This window comes from Vicia villosa, linkage group LG4 (assembly GCF_029867415.1).
Source record: "Vicia villosa cultivar HV-30 ecotype Madison, WI linkage group LG4, Vvil1.0, whole genome shotgun sequence".
Taxonomy (NCBI): domain Eukaryota; kingdom Viridiplantae; phylum Streptophyta; class Magnoliopsida; order Fabales; family Fabaceae; genus Vicia; species Vicia villosa.
Genome location: NC_081183.1, coordinates 104,935,576 through 104,957,122, shown reverse-complemented (window position 1 = coordinate 104,957,122; position 21,547 = coordinate 104,935,576). Strand labels below are relative to the sequence as shown.

The 21,547-nt window shown below is 38.8% G+C and overlaps 3 protein-coding genes across 3 annotated transcripts; 2 read left to right on the top strand and 1 right to left on the bottom strand.

Annotated features, from left to right (window-relative positions):
- The first annotated feature begins 8,607 nt into the window (after positions 1 to 8,607).
- LOC131599418 (acidic endochitinase-like) lies at positions 8,608 to 9,956 on the top strand. The gene has a single exon (XM_058871774.1). The coding sequence runs from the start codon at positions 8,683 to 8,685 to the stop codon at positions 9,679 to 9,681; it is 999 nt and encodes a 332-aa protein (XP_058727757.1). The 5' UTR covers positions 8,608 to 8,682; the 3' UTR covers positions 9,682 to 9,956.
- A 3,635-nt stretch (positions 9,957 to 13,591) lies between these two features.
- Positions 13,592 to 14,978, top strand: LOC131599417 (acidic endochitinase-like). The gene has a single exon (XM_058871773.1). The coding sequence runs from the start codon at positions 13,708 to 13,710 to the stop codon at positions 14,701 to 14,703; it is 996 nt and encodes a 331-aa protein (XP_058727756.1). The 5' UTR covers positions 13,592 to 13,707; the 3' UTR covers positions 14,704 to 14,978.
- A 3,517-nt stretch (positions 14,979 to 18,495) lies between these two features.
- LOC131597610 (uncharacterized) lies at positions 18,496 to 19,182 on the bottom strand. Its single transcript, XM_058870298.1, has one exon. The coding sequence runs from the start codon at positions 19,180 to 19,182 to the stop codon at positions 18,496 to 18,498; it is 687 nt and encodes a 228-aa protein (XP_058726281.1).
- Between the last annotated feature and the right edge of the window lie 2,365 nt (positions 19,183 to 21,547).

Here is a 21,547-nt window from a genome sequence, read left to right as displayed (position 1 = left end):
CGCACGGTTTTCCAGACATCTAAGGATGCAATTGAGAATAGTCTGACGCATGATTTATTCTTTGACCTAACGCACGGTTTTCTAGACATCTACGGATGCAAATTGGATCTGATCTGACATACAACATATCCTTCAGCCTAACGCATGGCTTTCCAGACATCTGCTGATGCAAACTAGACCCGGTCTAACGTACAACTCAACCTAAGTCCATTCCTCAGAAACAGTCTAACGTACGACACATTTTGACTCTCAATTATATCAAGTCAGATGGAATCTTTAAGCCCATCTCCAATAAACTTTTTTCTCGAGGCCTGGATGTAACACCCCAATTCTATCCAAAGCATTTAGGCAAGAAAATATCAGAGTATTAAAATTTCATACAACACAATCAGGATGTTACACTAAGTAACCAAACAAACACCTGGAAAATAAACGGACATCAACGATGCCAAACGCATACACACCTGCCAATAAAATGATACATAACACACGGAAGATATGAACATATATATATACATATATCTCTCACTCTCAAAGAGGAGTTTTCCAAAATAAAGTGTTTACAATACACATCAACACATTAAACACATATACATGTTCAAAGAGTCATATATAAATAAATAACAACAGACTCCCGACTCCCCGGTGTTACGTATCAGAGCGACCGACAAGACCAACTGGAGAACTACCTCTTCCAAAAGACTCCCAAAGCGGCTAATCTGCAGGATGCCACTCAAGCATCAAATCAGCAGAAGGGTGAGAATATAATTCATAATGAAAGCATGACAATTATAGTAATGCCAACAAGTATCATCAATAATCATACAACAAAGTAATTCACTCATTCAACCACAATCAATATATAAGTAATGTGACACATGAATGATAACATAATTATAAAGACAGACAATGATGAATGAGACTCAACTATGCATATGCATGTGGTACCAAATCCGGAGTAAAACTCCCCTTGTCATTATGACAAATACACCTTTGCCGAGCATTATGCTGGGACTTCTTTCCCTCAGGAAAATACACCTTTGTCGAGCATCAAGCTACGACTAAACGTCATCGAGCATTTAGCCCCAACTGATGACCTCTTGCCACTAGGGCAAATACACCTTTTTACCGAGCATTAAGCCCCCACTGGTAATAATTGCCAATTCAGGCCACCTGCTAATAGCATTCCGCCATTAACGTAATGAAATGTTATGCTGTGCAAATATATGACTCTATTACACGACAACAACATCATCAACAATATAACACGGTCACATACCCACGTTACACCGTTTATATTCTATCCAAAAGGATACATCACCAATTAATAACATCGTTATCAATTACATCACACCATAATTACCACACAGGCATTAATAAGCACACAGCACACATTCACCGTTCAAACATACTGGCCACATCGGCATAGATGAACGTATGACACACTTATACACATCAAATTAATATTGGCCATCGGCCCACAACTTCATCAATACATCATCAACAAGTTGTAATAACAACAATTCAACAATGATAATACATCATTCTCATAACAACATTTACTTGCCATAAGGCCACACATCATGTTAATAACAAACAACCAAACATCGTCTCACATCAAGAACGAACATTCATTAATACATAACACATATGAACATGATCTCATGTTATCGACAACTAATCACATACCTCGTACCATTACGATAACATTCACACAACACATCATTATGATTTATCATGCACTAGTTCACAAAACCATTTATGAAAATCAACCAACCACTACTACATCCTACATCATTAACAATTACAACCAAGCACTATGATTATTTACCAATCATATCGCGCATATAAACAATTATGTGTTTTCATCAACAACACCTCATAACCAATCAATAACAAGCTAACCAAGCCTATACTATCATATAGAACATCCGACTAGCTTCCTAACACTTCGAACGGCGTACGAAACGGAGCTAAGGATCAAATGTTACAAGGTTTCAAAGTTTGGATAATTAAACATTCTACACAACTCATCACTTGATCCTAATAAAAATAATGGAATACTTCATCCTATGAATCATGTAATTAGATAATAATATAGTTCATTGCGTTAGCTTTCCAACGCTTCGAACGGCGACAAAATCGGAGTTACGGTTCAAGAGTTACGAAGTTCCAAAGTTTTGGAAAAATAGAAAAAGCTGTCATCCGCTTCAGCTCCGCTCAGCGGACCTCGGCAGAGAATTTTCTGCAACAGGACCTCCGCTCAGCGGACCCACCTCCGCTCAGCAGACCTGCGTAAACCCAGAAAAAACCAGAACGCACCAGAACTGTTCCAGGCCCCCTATACCCACCAAAACCACTCCAAAACATCATTACAACACCAATACAACACATACAAACCATAGAAACAACCTATTATCACACTTTCCATGGTTAATTCACCAATCTATCCCAAAACCTAACTTTTTACCCAAACTCAATCAAGCCATAGAAATGGAAAAGAAAGCATGATCAATCACCACAACACAACAAGGATATCATTTATTCATCATACAATCATTCTCAAACAAACTTAGATCAAACAAAGAACACACAAGAAAATTGTGGAAATTGGAACAAGAAGGACAAGAACAAGAACAAGACTATAAGAATCATACATCCAAGATAAATTAGATTCACCCCCTTACCTTGCTATAGCAACGATCGGAACTCGAATCGGTCGAGAATCCACCAATCTACACTTTTTCCTTCTTTTCCTCTTCTTCTTTCTCTCTTCTCTTCCTTCTCTTCTTTCTTTCCTTTTTCTTTCCTTTCTTTTTCTTTCTATCTTTTTCCTTTATAAAGAAAATATCTTCCTCGCGGAAATGACCAAAATGCCCCTACGCTCAAATATCGTTCAAACGCCCCAAAACGCGGAATATTACCTTACTAATATTTCCGGTACCAAAAAATATGAAAACCTTCAATTAAATATTAGTCCGCCATCCCGAACTAATACCGACTGAAACAACTCCAAAAACGGTATAATTCCAATAGATGTCACAAACGTCCAAATTAAGTATATACTTATTTTCCCAAGCGTTACACTGGATGGCATCCTCAAGCTCATCCCCGACAAAGGCAAATTTCTTGGTATTCTAGTGTTCAATCCTCTTCTACCTTCAGATTCCGACTGGCATACAAACCACTCTACATCTTCAGGTTTAAGAAAATTGAACAGGGGCAGCTGTCATACCCCAAAATTTGCCCACACTATTTCTCTTATACAAATTCAAATCAATACACAAAGCTCATAGACACACTCTCCTATACAAGGCTCTGAAACTAGGGTTTGACTTATTCAAATGAAAATCAGTGAATCAATGGCTCCAAGGCATCTCATATGGCTCAATATATCCCACATCATCTCCATGACAAGTATCAAGTCTCATCTCACACTCAATTGTTCAGAAAGTCAACAGTCGACTAAGTTAACCTAAAAGTCAACTATGGTCAAAGTAAAGTCAAAACTCCTGACTTTTTGTCAAGATCCTCATATTGAAGTATCATTCACCATTTGATCAAGAATTGATCATGGTTCATCAAGGAAAGATCAAAAATCAACAAATCAAAAAGTTTCTAAATTAGGGTTTTGTATAGGAAAAGTCAACTGAACTTTGACCAGCCATAACTCTCACATGGAACATCAGAAATTTTACATCCAAAGCTCATTTTGAAGGAAATTTGATTCTCTACAAAATTGTGCCTCACATTCCAAGTCTAAAAATGCTTCATTTGAGAGATATGGACCAAAACATTATAGGTCCTTTTTCAAAAGTTAACAAAAAGTCATTTTTTTCAAAAGGACACACAAGGAGCATGGAAAATAATTTTGATATGAGACCAAAGACATTGGTTAGAGGACTCTCTAAGGTTTCTAAAAATTCCTAGAACACTTACATACCTCAAAAATTGAGAGAGATATGCCTTGTTAAAGTTGGGTCATTTTGGAGGGAAAATGTGAAGAAACTTGAAACTTTTTGCAAGTGGGCCCTAATTATTTTGCTTCAATCTTGGTCCCCAAGTATCCAAGAGCCCAAAATCTCTTTGCCATAAAAATATATGATTAATTTGATTTATTTTGATTTTTTATTCTAATTAAAAAGAATTAAAATCATATAAATTAGAATAAAATCAAATATATTATAAAAGATATGATTTGGGTCTATTTTATTCCTCAAATATACTCCAAAATCAATGTAATTTCGTGCATAGGTGATTGAGAGAAAAGTGAATCGATTTTGGCCATAATTAGAAGCTTTCAAAACAAATTTTCCAATCAAATTTCTCAAGATAGGAATCAAAGATTTAAAGAGATTTGCTACATATTTGTTGACCTAAACTATTCTATTATATAAAGGTAACAAGTGCAGACCCCAAGGGTTACAGAATTCTGCCTCCAAGAGCTCCAAACCCGAGTGCAAAGATTCAAGAAAAATCTCAAACTTGATTTTTGACTACAAGCCAATTCGAGGCATTTGATCAATCCAAAAACGCTCCTGGACTATCATTGAGTGATTTCAGATTGTTCTCGAACGTAAAAGCCTCAAGAACTCCCCACTGTAAGTCCGTTTTTGAGCCTTTTAAACTTTGCATCGAATTCAATCATCCATGCATAATTAATTGGCTTTGTTTGCGTGTTTGCGTTTAATGTGATGCTGTGATCAATTCTGGAGAGTTAATTGCTTTTATATTTTATGCTGAGTATTCTGCCATTACTAGGGTTTGACACCTTCGATTAGGGTTTCTCTTGTTAGGACAAATAACAGGTACTACCTTGTTCACGAGGTTGAGACGAACATGACAAAGTGGTCGCGAAATATTTTTGGGTACGTTTTGTGGTATTCGTAATTGCAGGTGCTATAGCTATGGCTGTTCGTCCGTAGGTAAAATCCTGATAGCCTAAGACGACGGACGCAAGGAAGGGGACGACTGCGTGGCACGCAGTGATTGGTCCATTCAAACGAAAAAACGCGCGCGCGCATCTGGTAAGCTCAAGGATCCGGTGAATTAAGACGCATGGCATATCATGTACGGGCGTTCTCGTGGCCGTCAGATCTTCAGATGGATTCATCCTACGCTCCAAAGGCTGCGTATCTACCATGTACCTCCCACGAGTGCCACACAGGATCATGAGGTTACTTTTCAAACGCCTTCCGACTACGCGTCACACCCTTCAAAAAGCTAAGTACTTAATTTATTTTAAAAAAAAAGTCTATTTTGTTTACTTTGATTTTAGGGTTTGCCCTTATATTTTTTGAACTGTGCATACATTCACTCCATCTATTTTTCTACCCTTGCCATTCTTCAGGGTTAACCCTGAGGTTTCCTCCGACCGCCAACCATGTCAGATCAAATTCAAGTGCAAAGCTAAGTGCCTTTTATTTGTTTATTTATTATTAATTTCTTTATATTTATTTTTTATTAGGGTTAGCAATGTCCGCCTCCGAACCGATAATGCACTCACCCCGTTTTTTGTTTGCTATTTTTTCCACCTTTTCAGGGTTTGTCAATTGCCAAAGCGTCGAGTATCGGTAACCCTAAACCCTAATCTCAGTTATATTATTACTTGTTTCAAACCCATTTGCTTTAATCCCGCTGGTTTCAATTCCCCTCTCCTCCGCTGGTTGCAATTTCCCTTCCCCATATTGCCTTAATTATACTGTCTATATTGCTGTCGTTAGTAATTTTAGGGAGTGTAACTCTGAATTGAATTAGAATCACCTAATTATATGATAATATAATTGAAAATGATCACGTGATTGATGCACACACGCACACTTTTGGGTAAACCTCTATGTTGCCTGTTGCCTGTTGCCTGTTGCCTGTTACCTTGTTGCCTTGTTGCCTTGTGTTTTTTTTGTAGAATAGCCAGTCCCTCGAATACGAGGATACCTCAGCCATGTTGCCTCGATTAATGTCATGGTCCTTAATGATGCTGCCTTCGATATACATGATCTCGACCCTCGGAAGTTGCCTACGAAAAGGCTGAGGTATCCCCTGGTTGCCTACGAAAAAGGCTATTCTGATCCTTCCCCTTAGACTACCTGCCTCTCTACGGCATGGGTCAGTCTTATGGCGGACGATAATGCGATGACCCGTTTACATCCAAACGAAAGGCTTCCTGCCCACTTATGGCAAGGATAGACCCTTTCATCCTGAAAGTCTAAAAGAAACCTATCATCTAAGTTTAAGGTAATTGCCCCCAATTGCTTTGCCTTGCTCTAAAATTTTTATATTCTTTCTCATAATCCTTCAAAAGGGCTACGCTCATTTACGAGCTAAAGTCTCTATTCTTTTTCTTCTACATTTCTTTTCAAACAAAGAGCAAAGCAATTAAGAGCCCATGGAAAACCATGGATGCAAAGGGTGCCTTACACCTTCCCTTTGCATAATTACCCCCCGAACCCTATTTTATTTAAAAGGTTTTTCCTGTTTCTTTTAGCCTTTCTAACTTGTTTGGATAAAATAAAAGTCGGTGGCGACTCATGCTTAACCGCGACATTTCGATATAAAGTCAGTTCACCGTATTACAGAACTGGCGACTCTGCTGGGGAATTTTCGATTAAAAGAGGGGTTACCTTAAAAGTTTAGGAATCACTTAAATGTTTTCTATTGTTTATTTTGCTTGTTTTATTTTTTCAGGGCTGTTTTGGGAAAAATGAAGGACGAATCCTATTCCCGGATTCAAGAACACCTAAGATTAGGAGCGGCATAGTCATGGAGACCCCCCTTGTGCATGCTTGGGGTTGGTCAAAATGAAGTTCGCGCTTGAGTTAGGCCTCCACTGGTTATTGTGTACCTCTTTTGCATGAGAGAGGTTTATGCATGTATCTTTGGGTGCGTCGGAGCTCAAGGATCTTTAGTCACCTTTAACCCATCTTGACTTTTAGGAACGTAGTGGGAGGGCTATTCTTGGTGCATGCCAAGTTATGGTCGCTACCCGATACTACAGCTCAGATAGGTTTCTTCCTAAAGTATCATTGCGTGGTATGCATGTACCATGTTCGAGGGTGCTTTAGAGGGGGCTGACAATTCTGAGTCACTTGGTAGAACCCGTTGCTGAAATCTCCTTATCCATAGAAATGCCCTTGGGAAGGACACCTAATCAGACGCCATGCAACCCCCCCCCCCCCCCCCCCCAATTTCGATTTTGGTTAGTAAATTCAAGAATCCTTGTGAGACGATATTCGAGTTACCGTTACTGTCGTTACTACAATTTTGCAAATTAACTCGTTTTTGACCCGCGTGCGACAGCGGATCAATACCGGTATCTTAAAATCCTAATATTTAATTAAAATCATATCTAATTTTTAGAGCTAAAACGACTAGATTGTATACTTGCAGTTAATTAATATTTCATAAGATCGTACTATATTGATCCTCAGTCTCTATGTGTTCGATATCTTTTAGAGCTAAAACGACTAAATTGTATACTTGCAGTTAGTATCCCGATAACTTATAAAGTATCCCGATCAAATTTTTGGCGCCGTTGCCGGAGACCGATTAATCATTTAGTGTGATTTCTCTGTTGCACATATAGACTGGAGCAACCAAACTTTATAGGAATAAATAGTTAAAATTTTATGAATAACTTATATTTTGGGTATAATTTATTTCAAGGCACTTTTTTTTTCTTTCTCATCTACCAAAACCAAACGAAGAAATAACTATTTCTAACCTCATGTTCTCAGGAATCTTTTTTCTAGCACCGAAACAAACACATCCTAAGAAGATCGATAGCCATTAAAATTAAAGGATATTAAAGAATTTGTAAAAAATAATTCAACCTAAATTATAAATATATAAAATTAAGATATGTTACACCTTTTAATCAATAATTATTTTAGTTAGGGTTCATCATCAAAATCATTCCTACAATTCATCAATAACTGATATTGATTAATCACTTCAATAAAATTAAAATTATTTAAAAAATCATGTTTCAAAATGATACTACATAACTTTTTCTTTATCATTTAAAAACTCAACGTGTAAAATGCGGAGCATAAACTATTATTGGGAAAATTCTTAGGTGGACACAGACCTAAGAATTTGTTTTACACACAACCAATCACATAATTTTAATTAATTAAAAAATAAATTAAGAATTTTCTCTCTCCTTCATAATCTCAACCACCCCATGAATCAAATTAAAAACAAAATTAAAATAAAAATAAATTAAAAATTACTTGCTTCTTATTGGTTGTACTTAAGAATATAGATTTATGACCGTGTCCATGCAAGAATTGCTCTATTATTGCATGTGAACGTCTCTATTGCCGACTCGAAGCTAGAGACCAAACGTGAGTAAAATTTTTTTTGGACAAGTGCAAAACCTAAATATCACTCTTAGAATTTAGAATAACCAATCAAAGTACCACATGTGTTCACTTTATCCTTATTCTTGCCACACGTCCAAACGTGATTGACCCAAAATTCTACTCGATGTACTGAAGTTGAATTTTAAGAGTTTAAAAATATTTACCAGTATCTATTTATTTTGATAGTATGTCGGCCGGTTTTTTCATGATAAGGGAACACGTTTTTTAAAACTTTGCACAACCTTAGCATAAGAACTCTATAAAAGGGCTACTCAATGGATCTACAGTAATCATCCCAGCTAAACACAAAACGCACATTATGAGTTCCAAAATGCATACACTCATCCTTTTGTTAGTCTTAACAATATCCTCCTCATTCACTGTCAAAGCATCATCAAGTGATGATGCCGGCATTGCCATCTACTGGGGTCAAAACAATGGAGATGGCACACTGTCATCAACATGTGACACTGGTAACTACAAGATTGTGCTCTTAGCTTTCCTCAATGTCTTTGGATCAGGAAGACCTCCAAGTTGGAACTTTGCCGGTCATTGCGGTGACTGGAGTCCATGCACAAAACTCGAACCCGAAATAACATATTGTCAACAAAAGGGCATCAAAGTTTTACTTTCCCTTGGAGGTGCTATTGGACCCTACTCTCTTAGCTCACCAAATGATGCTAAAGAAGTTAGTGATTATCTCTATGCTAACTTCCTTAGTGGTCGATTGGGTCCACTTGGACGTGTTACCTTAGACGGTATTGATTTTGATATTGAAGGAGGTACAAATCTTTATTGGGATGACCTTGCTAGAAATCTTGACAACATAAGACAACAAAACAGGTACTTTTACTTGTCTGCTGCCCCACAATGTTTTCTACCAGATTACTATCTAGACAAAGCTATCAGAACTGGCTTGTTTGATTATATATTTGTTCAATTCTACAACAACCCTCCATGTCAGTTTGATAGTGCGAGATCTGATGCTACATTGCTGTTACGATCATGGCATGATTGGACATCGTTGGTTCTACCAAATAATACTGTTTTCTTGGGATTACCAGCATCACCTAGTGCAGCTCCAAGTGGTGGTTATATAACACCAGACGAACTCATTACTAAGGTTCTTCCTTTCATTAAAGATACTCCAAATTATGGAGGAGTTATGCTTTGGGACAGGTTTAATGATGTTACAAATGATTACAGCAATCGGATAAAAAAGTATGTTCAAAAATCTGCTCTTCGATTTGTGACACAAGTTTCCGAAGCAATAGCCGAATCTGTCTCGGCAGCTTTGAATGCCGTGTTACAGAATTAAACAATAATGAATGTATGTGTAATGAATAAGAGTGAACTTTGATCCTCTACAGCCAACTTTATGATGGCTGTATACCAGAATAAGAGAGAAAAATGTCGATACTTATTATGTTTAAGTATCTTTAGACATGTCATCCATCTATCCATCTAGTTACTCTTTGATTTTCTTGGTGTTCATGTAACCTAAGGGAACCAAAGCATCTTATCCTATCTTATTATGTTTATGTATTAAATTTGGCTTTGATATTTAAATAATCTTCACTTACGTGTTTCCAACTTATGTTCTTATTAGTCTATGTAATTCACACTATAGAGATGCTAGGCAAAAGCAATTAAGTTAAATTCAGCTTTTGCATGCTTTTTAAGATGGAACAAACAATATTAAAAATATCAATAACCTTATCATAAGTTGTAGTTGTTTTTTGTGTTGATTTATGATTTCTGTTCAAACAAATACAACGGTTAATTATACTATAGTGTCAAAGTCAAGTTAAATTCATTATTATTAATACAATAATGTTAACTTATGCATGTTAAAAATAAAATAAGCGACATATAAACAGAAAATACTAATATGATAAATCAAATCCAAATAATATATACAAGTCGATCCAAATAGTAATAGTGTGCGAGAGATACAATCCGAAAACAAAAAAAAAAACCCGGACCCCTACTGGATATGCCTAACCCTCTCTCCCTTGGACCTCCTCTGCCGCCTGTATGCCGCCGCACGGCCCGCATCAGTGACGATCATCTCCATCACGGTGACTGCCTCTGGACCGCCCTGATGAACGACACCTCGATCCAACGCGTCCCGCCCAAGCATCTCTATCCACTGGCAGATCGGCAGGAGATCAATAGCATGGTCATCCTCGCCCTGCTGGTTCTCCAGGATCTCCTCGTGTGCTGGCCTAGGAGCGCCGGGAGCGTCGGGTCTCAGCAGAGGATGTGACACCCGATAGAACCAAGTGACATACCCCTCCACACTGTGCCAGTCCTGGGTAACCCGAATGCGACGATGCTCCTCCGGTACCACATGACGCTCCCAATCCTCAAATATGCCAGTGAGCTGCACTCGGGTCACCGTGTCGGGAGCATCCTCAAAAGGTGACTTGGGTATCATCTGCACATACTCAAACTGTCGCATGCACCGCTCAGGGAGATACCGCACCATGGTGCTGGTCCCGCATGCCAACCAGCCAGAATATAAAGATATGTCGTCAAAGGGGACAACATGAGTGTAGTCGCTGAATGGCCTCCAAGTGACGTCATCGTGCATCGTACGGTCGAGGTACCTACTGTATGGTCTCACTGCATTGTTCCCCCTCTAGAGAACGTATCTGGCGGCCCTGGTCATGGCGTCATCGTACTCATGATTAATGTGGAAGTCGTGGATGTGGGAGAAGTAAGAGATGATCCAGCTCTGAAACACAAACACGATAATGTATTAAAAATAAATATGAAACATAAATAAATACGAAACAATTAAAATGAAACTTACCGTAAGTAGTGTGCAGGATTCGGTCAAATGCCTTGTCCTCCAGTTGGAGGCCTCATTCAGCTTCTGGTATAGGTATGCTAGAGTAGCTGCCCCCCAGTTCCACTGGTGAACGGTAGTCAAGTCCATGAAGTAGCGGAGGTAGGTCACGTCGACGTACCTTGCACTCTTGTCCACAAAGATTGCAACGCCTACCACAAACATGTGCCAGCATCGGAGAACACAGCCACGGTGATAATGTGTAAATAGGTCGTCATCCGCATCCTCGGCCTCGGCCGCCGCCACCAGGTGGTGCTCGAAATAAATGCTCAGTGTGGTGAACCGGATATGAGGCCCAAATGTCGTGATGCACTCATAGTCAGCAACTTCGGGCTCCATACCCAAATAGAGCGTCATCCACTGACTGGCTTCAATCCTCTGGATCCAGGAGTGGTGCTACAGCGCCCCCCTGATCGGCAGGTGGAGAAGACACTGCACATCATGCAAGGTGATCGTCATCTCCCCAACCGGTAAGTGGAAAGAAGACGTCTCCCTGTGCCACCGCTCCACAAAGGCCCCCTGCATGCCGTGGCTGATGGTAGTATACCCCGTCATGCAGAGCCCACTAAGCCCTGAAGCTCTCACCGCGTTGTTAAACCACTCAGCAGTTGGTTTAAACAGACTGAAAACCTTCCGGAAGTGGTTCACCATTTTCAAAGGCTCTCTCTCCTGTTACAAAAAAAACAAATAAAAAAGTATGTTAAATAGATCATTAAGAAAATATTGAATAAATGGCTAAATTATAAATGGTTTAATAATATAGTCGGGCAAATTATAAAAAATACCTCTCCCTCCCAGATACGCCGAGCGACGTGCTCGTGGTAGGTAAGCAACACGGAAGTGTCACTGGCCCTCCCGGGTAGCCCTCCTCCTGCTCCTCCTCCTTGTGTGGAGGGTCAACATCCGGTACCTCCTCCGCCTCGTGGTATGTCACTGCCTCCTCCTCCTCTTCCTCCTCCACCTCCTCCTCCTCTCACTGGCGGGAAGAAGATACCCGAGCCAGACGACTCTTCGATCCAGATGTAGAGGTACCCTCGTCCATCTCCACGGGAACTCGCACACGTCGTCCCCGGCCATGCTCCCGTCCCTGCATTGACGCCAGCTGCGCCGCCGCCCGCTCGCGTCTAGCCGACGCAGTCTGGGTCTCTCTACCCTGTCTGATGCGTGCTTGGTTGCCTGACATGTTCCTAAAAACAATTGAAATCGATTAATATGCGGGACAACAGAAAAAACTAAAAAAAATTGCATTTCTGATACACTTCGGAAGTTTATTTCCGAAACTGGGAATGGTGGTGTTTTCGGAAATGAACTTCCGAAACACCCCTGCGATGAAGTTTTCTGCAACTTCCATGGCAGACCCCAAAACCCTAAATCAAAACTACTTCTATTCATTGTAAACAAGCTAAATAGCAGTACCAACCTACCTTAATGTGATTTTTGCAATTTCTAAACACCCTAATAGAGATATGAATAATGGATCTAAAAATTGAAAAAAATTGATAAACTTACCACTAATAGAGTTTGAGATGATTTAGGTTGAGATTGGAAGAAGATTTTGGCAATCTCTAATACTTCACACTTGCTTTTGCAGAAAACTTGAAGAGAGACTGAGTTTGGAAGAAGATTAGGGTAAAGTGAATGGGGGAGGGGGGCTATTTTGCTAAATCTGCAAAACGCGCAGTATTTCGGAAAGGAACTTCCGAAATGCTGTTTTCGGGAATGCATTTCCGAAATAAGACAAATTTTGAAAAAAAAAAGGCACTTTCGAAGATGCATCTCCGAAGACACTTTTTTCTTGCATTTCAGAAATGCATTTCCAAAATCAAGGGTATATGTGATTTTTCACAGAGGTGACCTAGAAGGTTGGAAGGTGAGCAAAGAATTTTCTAATTATAAATATATAAAATTAAGATATGTTACACCTTTTAATCAAATAATTATTTTAGTTAGGGTTCATGATGAAAATCATTCCTACAATTCATCAATAACTGATATTGGTTAATCACTTCATTAAAATTATTTAAAAAATCATGTTTCAAAGTGATACTACGTAACTTTTTCTTTATCATTTAAAAACTCAACGAAAATGCGGAGCATAAACTATTATTGCATGTGAACGTCTCTATTGCCGACTCGAAGCTAGGGACCAAACGTGAGTAAAATCTTTTTTGGATAAGTGCAAAACCTAAATATCACTCTTAAGAATTTAGAATAACCAATCAAAGTACCACATGTGTTCACTTTATCCTCATTTTTGCCACACGTCCAAACGTGATTGACCCAAAATTCTACTCGATGTACTGAAGTTGAATTTTAAGAGTTTAAAAATATTTACCAGTATGTATTTATTTTGATAGTATGTCGGCCGGTTTTTTTATGATAAGGTAACACGTTTTTTAAAACTTTGCACAACCTTAGCATAAGAACTCTATAAAAGGGTTAATCAATGGATCTACAGTAATCATCCCAGCTAAACACAAAAAGCACATTATGAGTTCCAAAATGCAAACACTGATCCTTTTGTTAGTCTTAACAATATCCTCATTCACTGTCAAAGCATCATCAAGTGATGATGCCGGCATTGCCATCTACTGGGGTCAAAACAATGGAGATGGCACACTGTCATCAACATGTGACACTGGTAACTACAAGATTGTGCTCTTAGCTTTCCTCAATGTCTTTGGATCAGGAAGACCTCCAAGTTGGAACTTTGCCGGTCATTGCGGTGACTGGAGTCCATGCACAAAACTCGAACCCGAAATAACATATTGTCAACAAAAGGGCATCAAAGTTTTACTTTCCCTTGGAGGTGCTATTGGACCCTACTCTCTTAGCTCACCAAATGATGCTAAAGAAGTTAGTGATTATCTCTATGCTAACTTCCTTAGTGGTCGATTGGGTCCACTTGGACGTGTTACCTTAGACGGTATTGATTTTGATATTGAAGGAGGTACAAATCTTTATTGGGATGACCTTGCTAGAAATCTTGACAACATAAGACAACAAAACAGGTACTTTTACTTGTCTGCTGCCCCACAATGTTTTCTACCAGATTACTATCTAGACAAAGCTATCAGAACTGGCTTGTTTGATTATATATTTGTTCAATTCTACAACAACCCTCCATGTCAGTTTGATAGTGCGAGATCTGATGCTACATTGCTGTTACGATCATGGCATGATTGGACATCGTTGGTTCTACCAAATAATACTGTTTTCTTGGGATTACCAGCATCACCTAGTGCAGCTCCAAGTGGTGGTTATATAACACCAGACGAACTCATTACTAAGGTTCTTCCTTTCATTAAAGATACTCCAAATTATGGAGGAGTTATGCTTTGGGACAGGTTTAATGATGTTACAAATGATTACAGCAATCGGATAAAAAAGTATGTTCAAAAATCTGCTCTTCGATTTGTGACACAAGTTTCCGAAGCAATAGCCGAATCTGTCTCGGCAGCTTTGAATGCCGTGTTACAGAATTAAACAATAATGAATGTATGTGTAATGAATAAGAGTGAACTTTGATCCTCTACAGCCAACTTTATGATGGCTGTATACCAGAATAAGAGAGAAAAATGTCGATACTTATTATGTTTAAGTATCTTTAGACATGTCATCCATCTATCCATCTAGTTACTCTTTGATTTTCTTGGTGTTCATGTAACCTAAGGGAACCAAAGCATCTTATCCTATCTTATTATGTTTATGTATTAAATTTGGCTTTGATATTTAAATAATCTTCACTTACGTGTTTCCAACTTATGTTCTTATTAGTCTATGTAATTCACACTATAGAGATGCTAGGCAAAAGCAATTAAGTTAAATTCAGCTTTTGCATGCTTTTTAAGATGGAACAAACAATATTAAAAATATCAATAACCTTATCATAAGTTGTAGTTGTTTTTTGTGTTGATTTATGATTTCTGTTCAAACAAATACAACGGTTAATTATACTATAGTGTCAAAGTCAAGTTAAATTCATTATTATTAATACAATAATGTTAACTTATGCATGTTAAAAAAATATAGATAGAAAGTTTGTGTTAAAAAAATAATTAAAAAAAATAATTATAGACTTATAATAAAATTATTACACAATTTTTAAAATAAAGTTTCTTTATTCAACACAAACTTTTTTTTTAATGAGCAATTGTATATAAGAAATCGCACTAGGGGTGCAACCCTTACAACGATAATTCACTAGATAGCTTTGTTACAAAGTAATGGTAATTTATACCATTCATAAAAATTAATCCTACGCGGAGATTCCCTATTGCTAATCCATCTCCAAGAAAGAAACAAAATGTTTGATATCACCTCATCGTGGCTAAAAGAACCGCTTTCAAAAATGATTGTATTTCTCATGTTCCAAGTAGACCAAATTAAAGCTAACCATATTGTGTTTAATTTAGCTTTAGTGTTGGTATTTTTCACCTTTTCTTGAATGCTCCCGAAGCTCTTGAACTCCTCTTGAGAAAAATTAACCTCATTCCCCAACCGTGTGTAAATTCTTTTCCAAACCTCCTTTGTTACATGACATTGATAGAAAAGGTGATTCAAAGATTCTGGGTGGTTAGAACAAAAAGGACAATCCATGGAAGTTAGATTTGACAAACCTCTACTAACAAGTTGATCTTTTAACGGTAATCTATTGATGAGGAATCTCCAAGAGAAAATCTTGATCTTTGTCGGAATGGTTGTCTTCCAAACGACATCCAACAACTTGATGATGGAAGTTGGCCAAGCTTGATCTTTTGCATTAGACACCAAGTGAGAGACACTAGAAACCGAGAAATCTCCATTAGAAGTTAGATTCCAATGAAATTCGTCATTTTCCAATATGTCCGACGCTACTCCTTGAAGAAGCTCTTTTAAATCCCTTAGTTCTTCACCAATATACATGCCCGTTGCGGATAAGGTGGTGGAGGAGGTGTTCGGAACCAAAGAATTCAAGACATCCACCCCAAGGATGGCTTCCAAATTCCACGAAATGTCACCATTGATCAAGTTAAGAATGTCGCTCACCACACATAATTTATTGGTTGTACGATCAAACAAGTGAGGAAAACAAACTCGAAGCGGTTGATCGTCCAACCAACAACTATGCCAAAAAAGGATGTTATCACCTTTCTTGAACTCTCATCTAACCCAATCGTTGAACCCTTCACCCAAATCATCCTCTTTGTAATCATTAAGAACAATGTCTCTCCACCATCTAGAATCATCCCGAGTTAGAAGATCCTTGTTAGAAGCTAACACTTTTATCTTCGGATTTTGATATCTCAAACGTAAGAATCTACTCCATATTGCCTCATCCTCCTTTAGAATTCTCCATTTCCACTTGAGAAGAAGAGATTTATTCATTTCTCCCACATCTCTAATGCCTAACCCTCCGTTTCCTTTAGGCTTGCAAATATTCTCCCACTTCACCCAATGAATGCATCTTGATTTCACATTCCCGCTCCATAAAAAATTGCTAAGGAGACTTCTTATCGCATGGAGAGTTTTACTCGGAGCTTTATAAAAGGATAGAGTAAAAATAGGGATAGCATTAAGCACGGATCCAATTAGAGTCATCCTCCCACCAATGGATATGTTCCTTCCCTTCCACTTAGATAATCTTGATTTTATGTTGTCAATTACCTCTTGCCAAACCTTTTTCTTATATGCACCTTCACCCACCCAAATACCAAGGAATTTAAACGGGAAGCATCCTTTTTTGCAAGCTAGAAAAGATGTCGCCGACTTTGTGTACCACTCTCCAATGTGAGTTCCAAAAAAATTACTTTTATGGAAGTTGATCTTCAATCCGGAAACCAATTAAAAACCTCTTAACAACACTTTTATACTCCAAAGATTATCATAAGTAGGTTCTCCTAGAATGATGGTATCATCCGCAAATTGTAAAATATCCACAAAGTCATTTACACCGTACTTGAAAGGCATAAAATCTACCACCTCCACCGATTTCTTAGTTAGAGCGGTTAGACCTTCCATAGCAAGAACGAATAAGAAAGGAGATATGGGATCTCCTTGTCGTAAGCCTCTTTGAACCTTGAACTCTTTTGTTGCGCTTCCATTAACCAACACGAACATGTTATTGGTAAAGATACTAGACTCCATCCATTTCATCCATCTTTTACCAAATCCCATTCTCACCAATATCCACCTAAGATAATTCCATGAAATCGAGTCGTATGCCTTTTCGAAATCCACTTTAAGAATTAAACACCCCTTCTTCTTCTTTTTTGCCCAGTCAAAAATTTCATTAACCATTAGAACCCCGTCCATCATGCTTCTTCCCGGAACAAAGGCGGTTTGGTTGGTAGAGACCAACTTATCCACCACACCTCTCATTCTAGCCGCTAAAATCTTTGCAATAATCTTGTAAATACTCCCCACCAAACAAATAGGACGATATTCAAACAAGTCTTGCGGATTCTTCTTTTTAGGGATGAGAGCAAGGAAAGAAGAAGTTATGGATTTGACAAGAGTACCTTTGCTATAGAAGTCATTGCAACACTTCATGATGTCTCCTTTAACTAGATGCCAATACTTTTTGTAGAATTCCAAGGAGAATCCATCCGGCCCCGAGCTTTTGTTTCCATCACACGACCAAATAGCATCCTTCACTTCATCTTCCTCGAAAGATTTCTCTAAAGCCAATGAGTCTTCCGAAGATAGTGTGTTAAAATTGATCCCTCTAGGCTCCGGCCTAGTAGGAATTGCTTCCTTAAAGAAATTATCAAAATGCTTGAAGGTGAACTCTTTAATTTCATCTACTCCTTCCAATCTTCCCTCCGATGTGTCAATAGAGCTAATAGAGTTTCTTCTTCTTCTTCTATCCTTTAAAGAATTGTGGAAGTAACGAGTGTTGTCATCTCCTTCGGAAAGCCAAAGTTGTCTCGACTTCAATCTAAGGATGCCTTCTCTCTTGTTAATGTTATCCCAAAAATCCTCCGCCACTTTTATTCTTTTTGCTACCACATCTTCCGGAACGTTACCTGCAAAATGAACAAACATGTTATCTAAAGAGTGTAACTTTTTCCCATCATTGTTGATTTTGAGGTCTATCCACCCATAAACATTCTTGTTCCACCAAGTTAACCGGTTTTTTAGAGTTTTCAACTTTTCGACCAAGCAATAATCACCTCTTCCTTTGATAACAATCTTCTTCCACTCCTCCTCCACAAAAGTATCCAAATCCTCATGTTTGAGCCACATATTATTGAACTTGAAAGGTTTTGGACCCCAATCCTTCCTATTGTCTTTCACCTAAATTGGAGCATGGTCGGACACATCCCTCTCTCCAATATATTGGCTCTCTACTTTCCAATCTTCAACAAAACAATCCGATAGCAGAAATCTATCGATCCTACTCATACTCTTGCCATTACTTTTAATCCAAGTAAACTTTCCTCCTATAGTCGGAAGGTCCACCAACTCCATGTCCTCTATAAACTCTTTAAAGCTTGTTATCTCCCTCCTATAGCTACGAGTAGATATCCCAATTCTTTCTTCTAAAGAGGTGACAGAATTGAAATCTCCTCCAACGCACCAAGAACCTTTACTATTATTGTTTTTGAACTCACATAACCTATCCCAAGTTCTTTTCCTAGAGGTTAAGTCACAAGAAGCGTAAACATTCACAAAGTAAATTAGTTTTCCTTCCTTCTCCACACAAAGGCCTAGATACCCCTCACCTCGGAAACTAAAGTTTAAGTTGAAGAAATCCTTTTTCCACATCGTTAGAATGCCTCCCGACGCTCCGTTGGCATCCAAATGCGACCATTCCACTTGGTTATCTCCCCACATTTCTTTTACTATATTACATTCTATGCCACTTAGCTTTGTCCCTTGAATGAAGCAAATATCAACGTCCCCTCTTTGAATGTGATAGCCAACTCTCTTCCTCTTGGCTCGACTTCCTCCTCCTCTCAAGTTTAAGGAAAAAATAATCATGGGGGTGATCGAGTATTGGTCCCCGTCTTCTCCGCATCCCGTTTGCTGTCCCTAAATTCCATTTCCTTTACTTTTGCTATTGGATCAAATTTGTAAGATATGTTCTTGATGCCCAGTTTAACCATAGAATTCCACAGCCCCTCCGCCGCCTTGTTCATCACTCTGGTAGATATTCTTTTGTTGCAGTTTGTAATATCAGTACTAGAAATTGACTCACAAGTTAAAGGTAAGCCTCCTGACAAATAATTCGACTTTATGAAAAGTTTGTTCTGGTTGGTTTGGGGAGAGACTCCCATCATAAGAGAGTCATTCCCTTCTTCTTGCCGAATCTCAACTGGGTAAAAGAAATTTTCTGCTTGTTTCCCTAAATCCAGCACCTCTCTAATTTTCTTTCTTTCCTTTTTGCAATTCTTCACCCTTTGGCAATGCTCATCAAAGCATAGGGTCTGATTTCCTTTGTTCACGTGATCTTTCTTCTTGAATTTTTTAACGGCTTTCTTGATAGGAACAGCAAAATTTTTGGAGTTTTTGTGTTGTATTCGGGGGTTTAAGACCGAACTTGCATGCATGCAATCTGTTCCCACAAAACTCTCAATTTCTTTCTCTCGTTGGCCCACCTTTAGAGATAATGGGCCCACCTCTTCTAATGTTTCTTTTGAGGTTATATCCTCCGGTTTTGTCTTATTTCCCATAACCGTGGGGTCCACCTCGTTTTCTTTCTCCTCACAAGGAAAAGTAGCGCCCACTATCTGTACTTCCTTCTTTTTGTTTTTACTCACCTCCACCTCATCAGCATCGTGTGACATTAAATTAATTTGATTATTAGAGATAATCAAACCACCCGGTCCCACCATTTCAATTTCCTTGTTTAATGGACTTTTGACTCCTTCAATTTGAAACGCCTCCTTCACACTGTGATGGGTTTTCACAGAAATAGGATCTGAGGTACTAATCTTGTCTGAAAGTCTAAAGGATTTCTCCCCCAAAATATCTTTGCAATTAAAGTTTTCTGCTCTTTCTCTCCTTTTCCGAGTAACTTCGTTTTCCTTTAGCAGGTTTTCCTCTCCATTGTCAACATCATAATAAATGTTGTGGTGCGGATTCCTAGGTGTGTGGCACTGGTTCGCGCGGCGCCTCGGAGACTCCTCATCGCCGCCGTGAGATCCCTGGTGAGAGACCGAATTCTCCCCGTCCGACGAAGGGTTGTTAGAGGATAAGGTTTCGTCCGGAACTCCCGATTCCCAGATCTGATCCTCTATGATGAGAATGTTGAACCAACCCCCATCGATGCAAACCCTAACCCTGCTTCTTATGGATTCCAGGTGATCAGTGTAAATCATCACTCTGAAAACGTCCAATCGGTTCTCCTTTTGCTTCATAATTTGTGGATTCAACATTTTTCCGAAATCAGCTAATAGAGTATTCAAGAATCTTTCGTTTCTGGTGAAACAGGGGACACCGTAGATGGACACCGACGCTATTCTTGCACATTCAACATCTGTTGTCTTCCACCTCCGAACATCTTCAAACCAGAAGTTTATCCAGTCTCTCCCTTCACGAATCAACGTTCCAAGCTCTCCTTCAGCACTCTCCTCAAGAAGGCAAAGACGTGGACCCAGAGCTGTTGCCGACACGGTGAAAATGCCTTCCTCCAATAAACTTTCTGCCACTGCATAAGCGTCTCCGACCCGTCTTGTGACTCCAACCATTGCTTTGTTAAATCTAAACTTCTCTGTTTCGTTGGTTGTAAAGAAAAAAGATTGATTGGCTTCTTTTTCCTCCACAGGGCTCATCGCTTTGCCTCCTTTGATGATATCCGCGTAAGATTTCGAATTACCCGCTCCTCCACCAACCTTAGAGTCCAGAGTAACGTTTCTAGTAACATCTGCAGAGAAGTTGGCCCTTTTGATTAGAAGGTTCTGCTCTTTAATCTTTGGCATAGCTGGATTGTTGTTTTTCTTCATATCTTTCCTTTTTATTCTGGATACATTTGCACTTAGTTTATAACCCTCTAGCCAAACATTATCCATTTTCGTCTCCAAGTTCTTCTCGTCTGCAACGTTAATGAATCTTACGAACCCGAATCTTTGACCGCGCCAATCTCTTTTTGGAGGAATCACAATTTCTTCTATCAGGCCTAGATCTTTGAAATCTATGAATAGATCTCTAGCACACCATTTCTCCCCAAAATCTGTAATGAAAATGGTTAGAACATTCCTCCTGTTTGATACAATCTCCTTCCTCAAAATGTCCCATTTAGGTCTCTCCAACATTCTGTTCCTCTTCCCTGTTACCCTGCACCACTCTCCTTCCATGATTAAACTGGTAAAAAGTCTGAAAACTCAATGAAAACCGATGCTTGGTG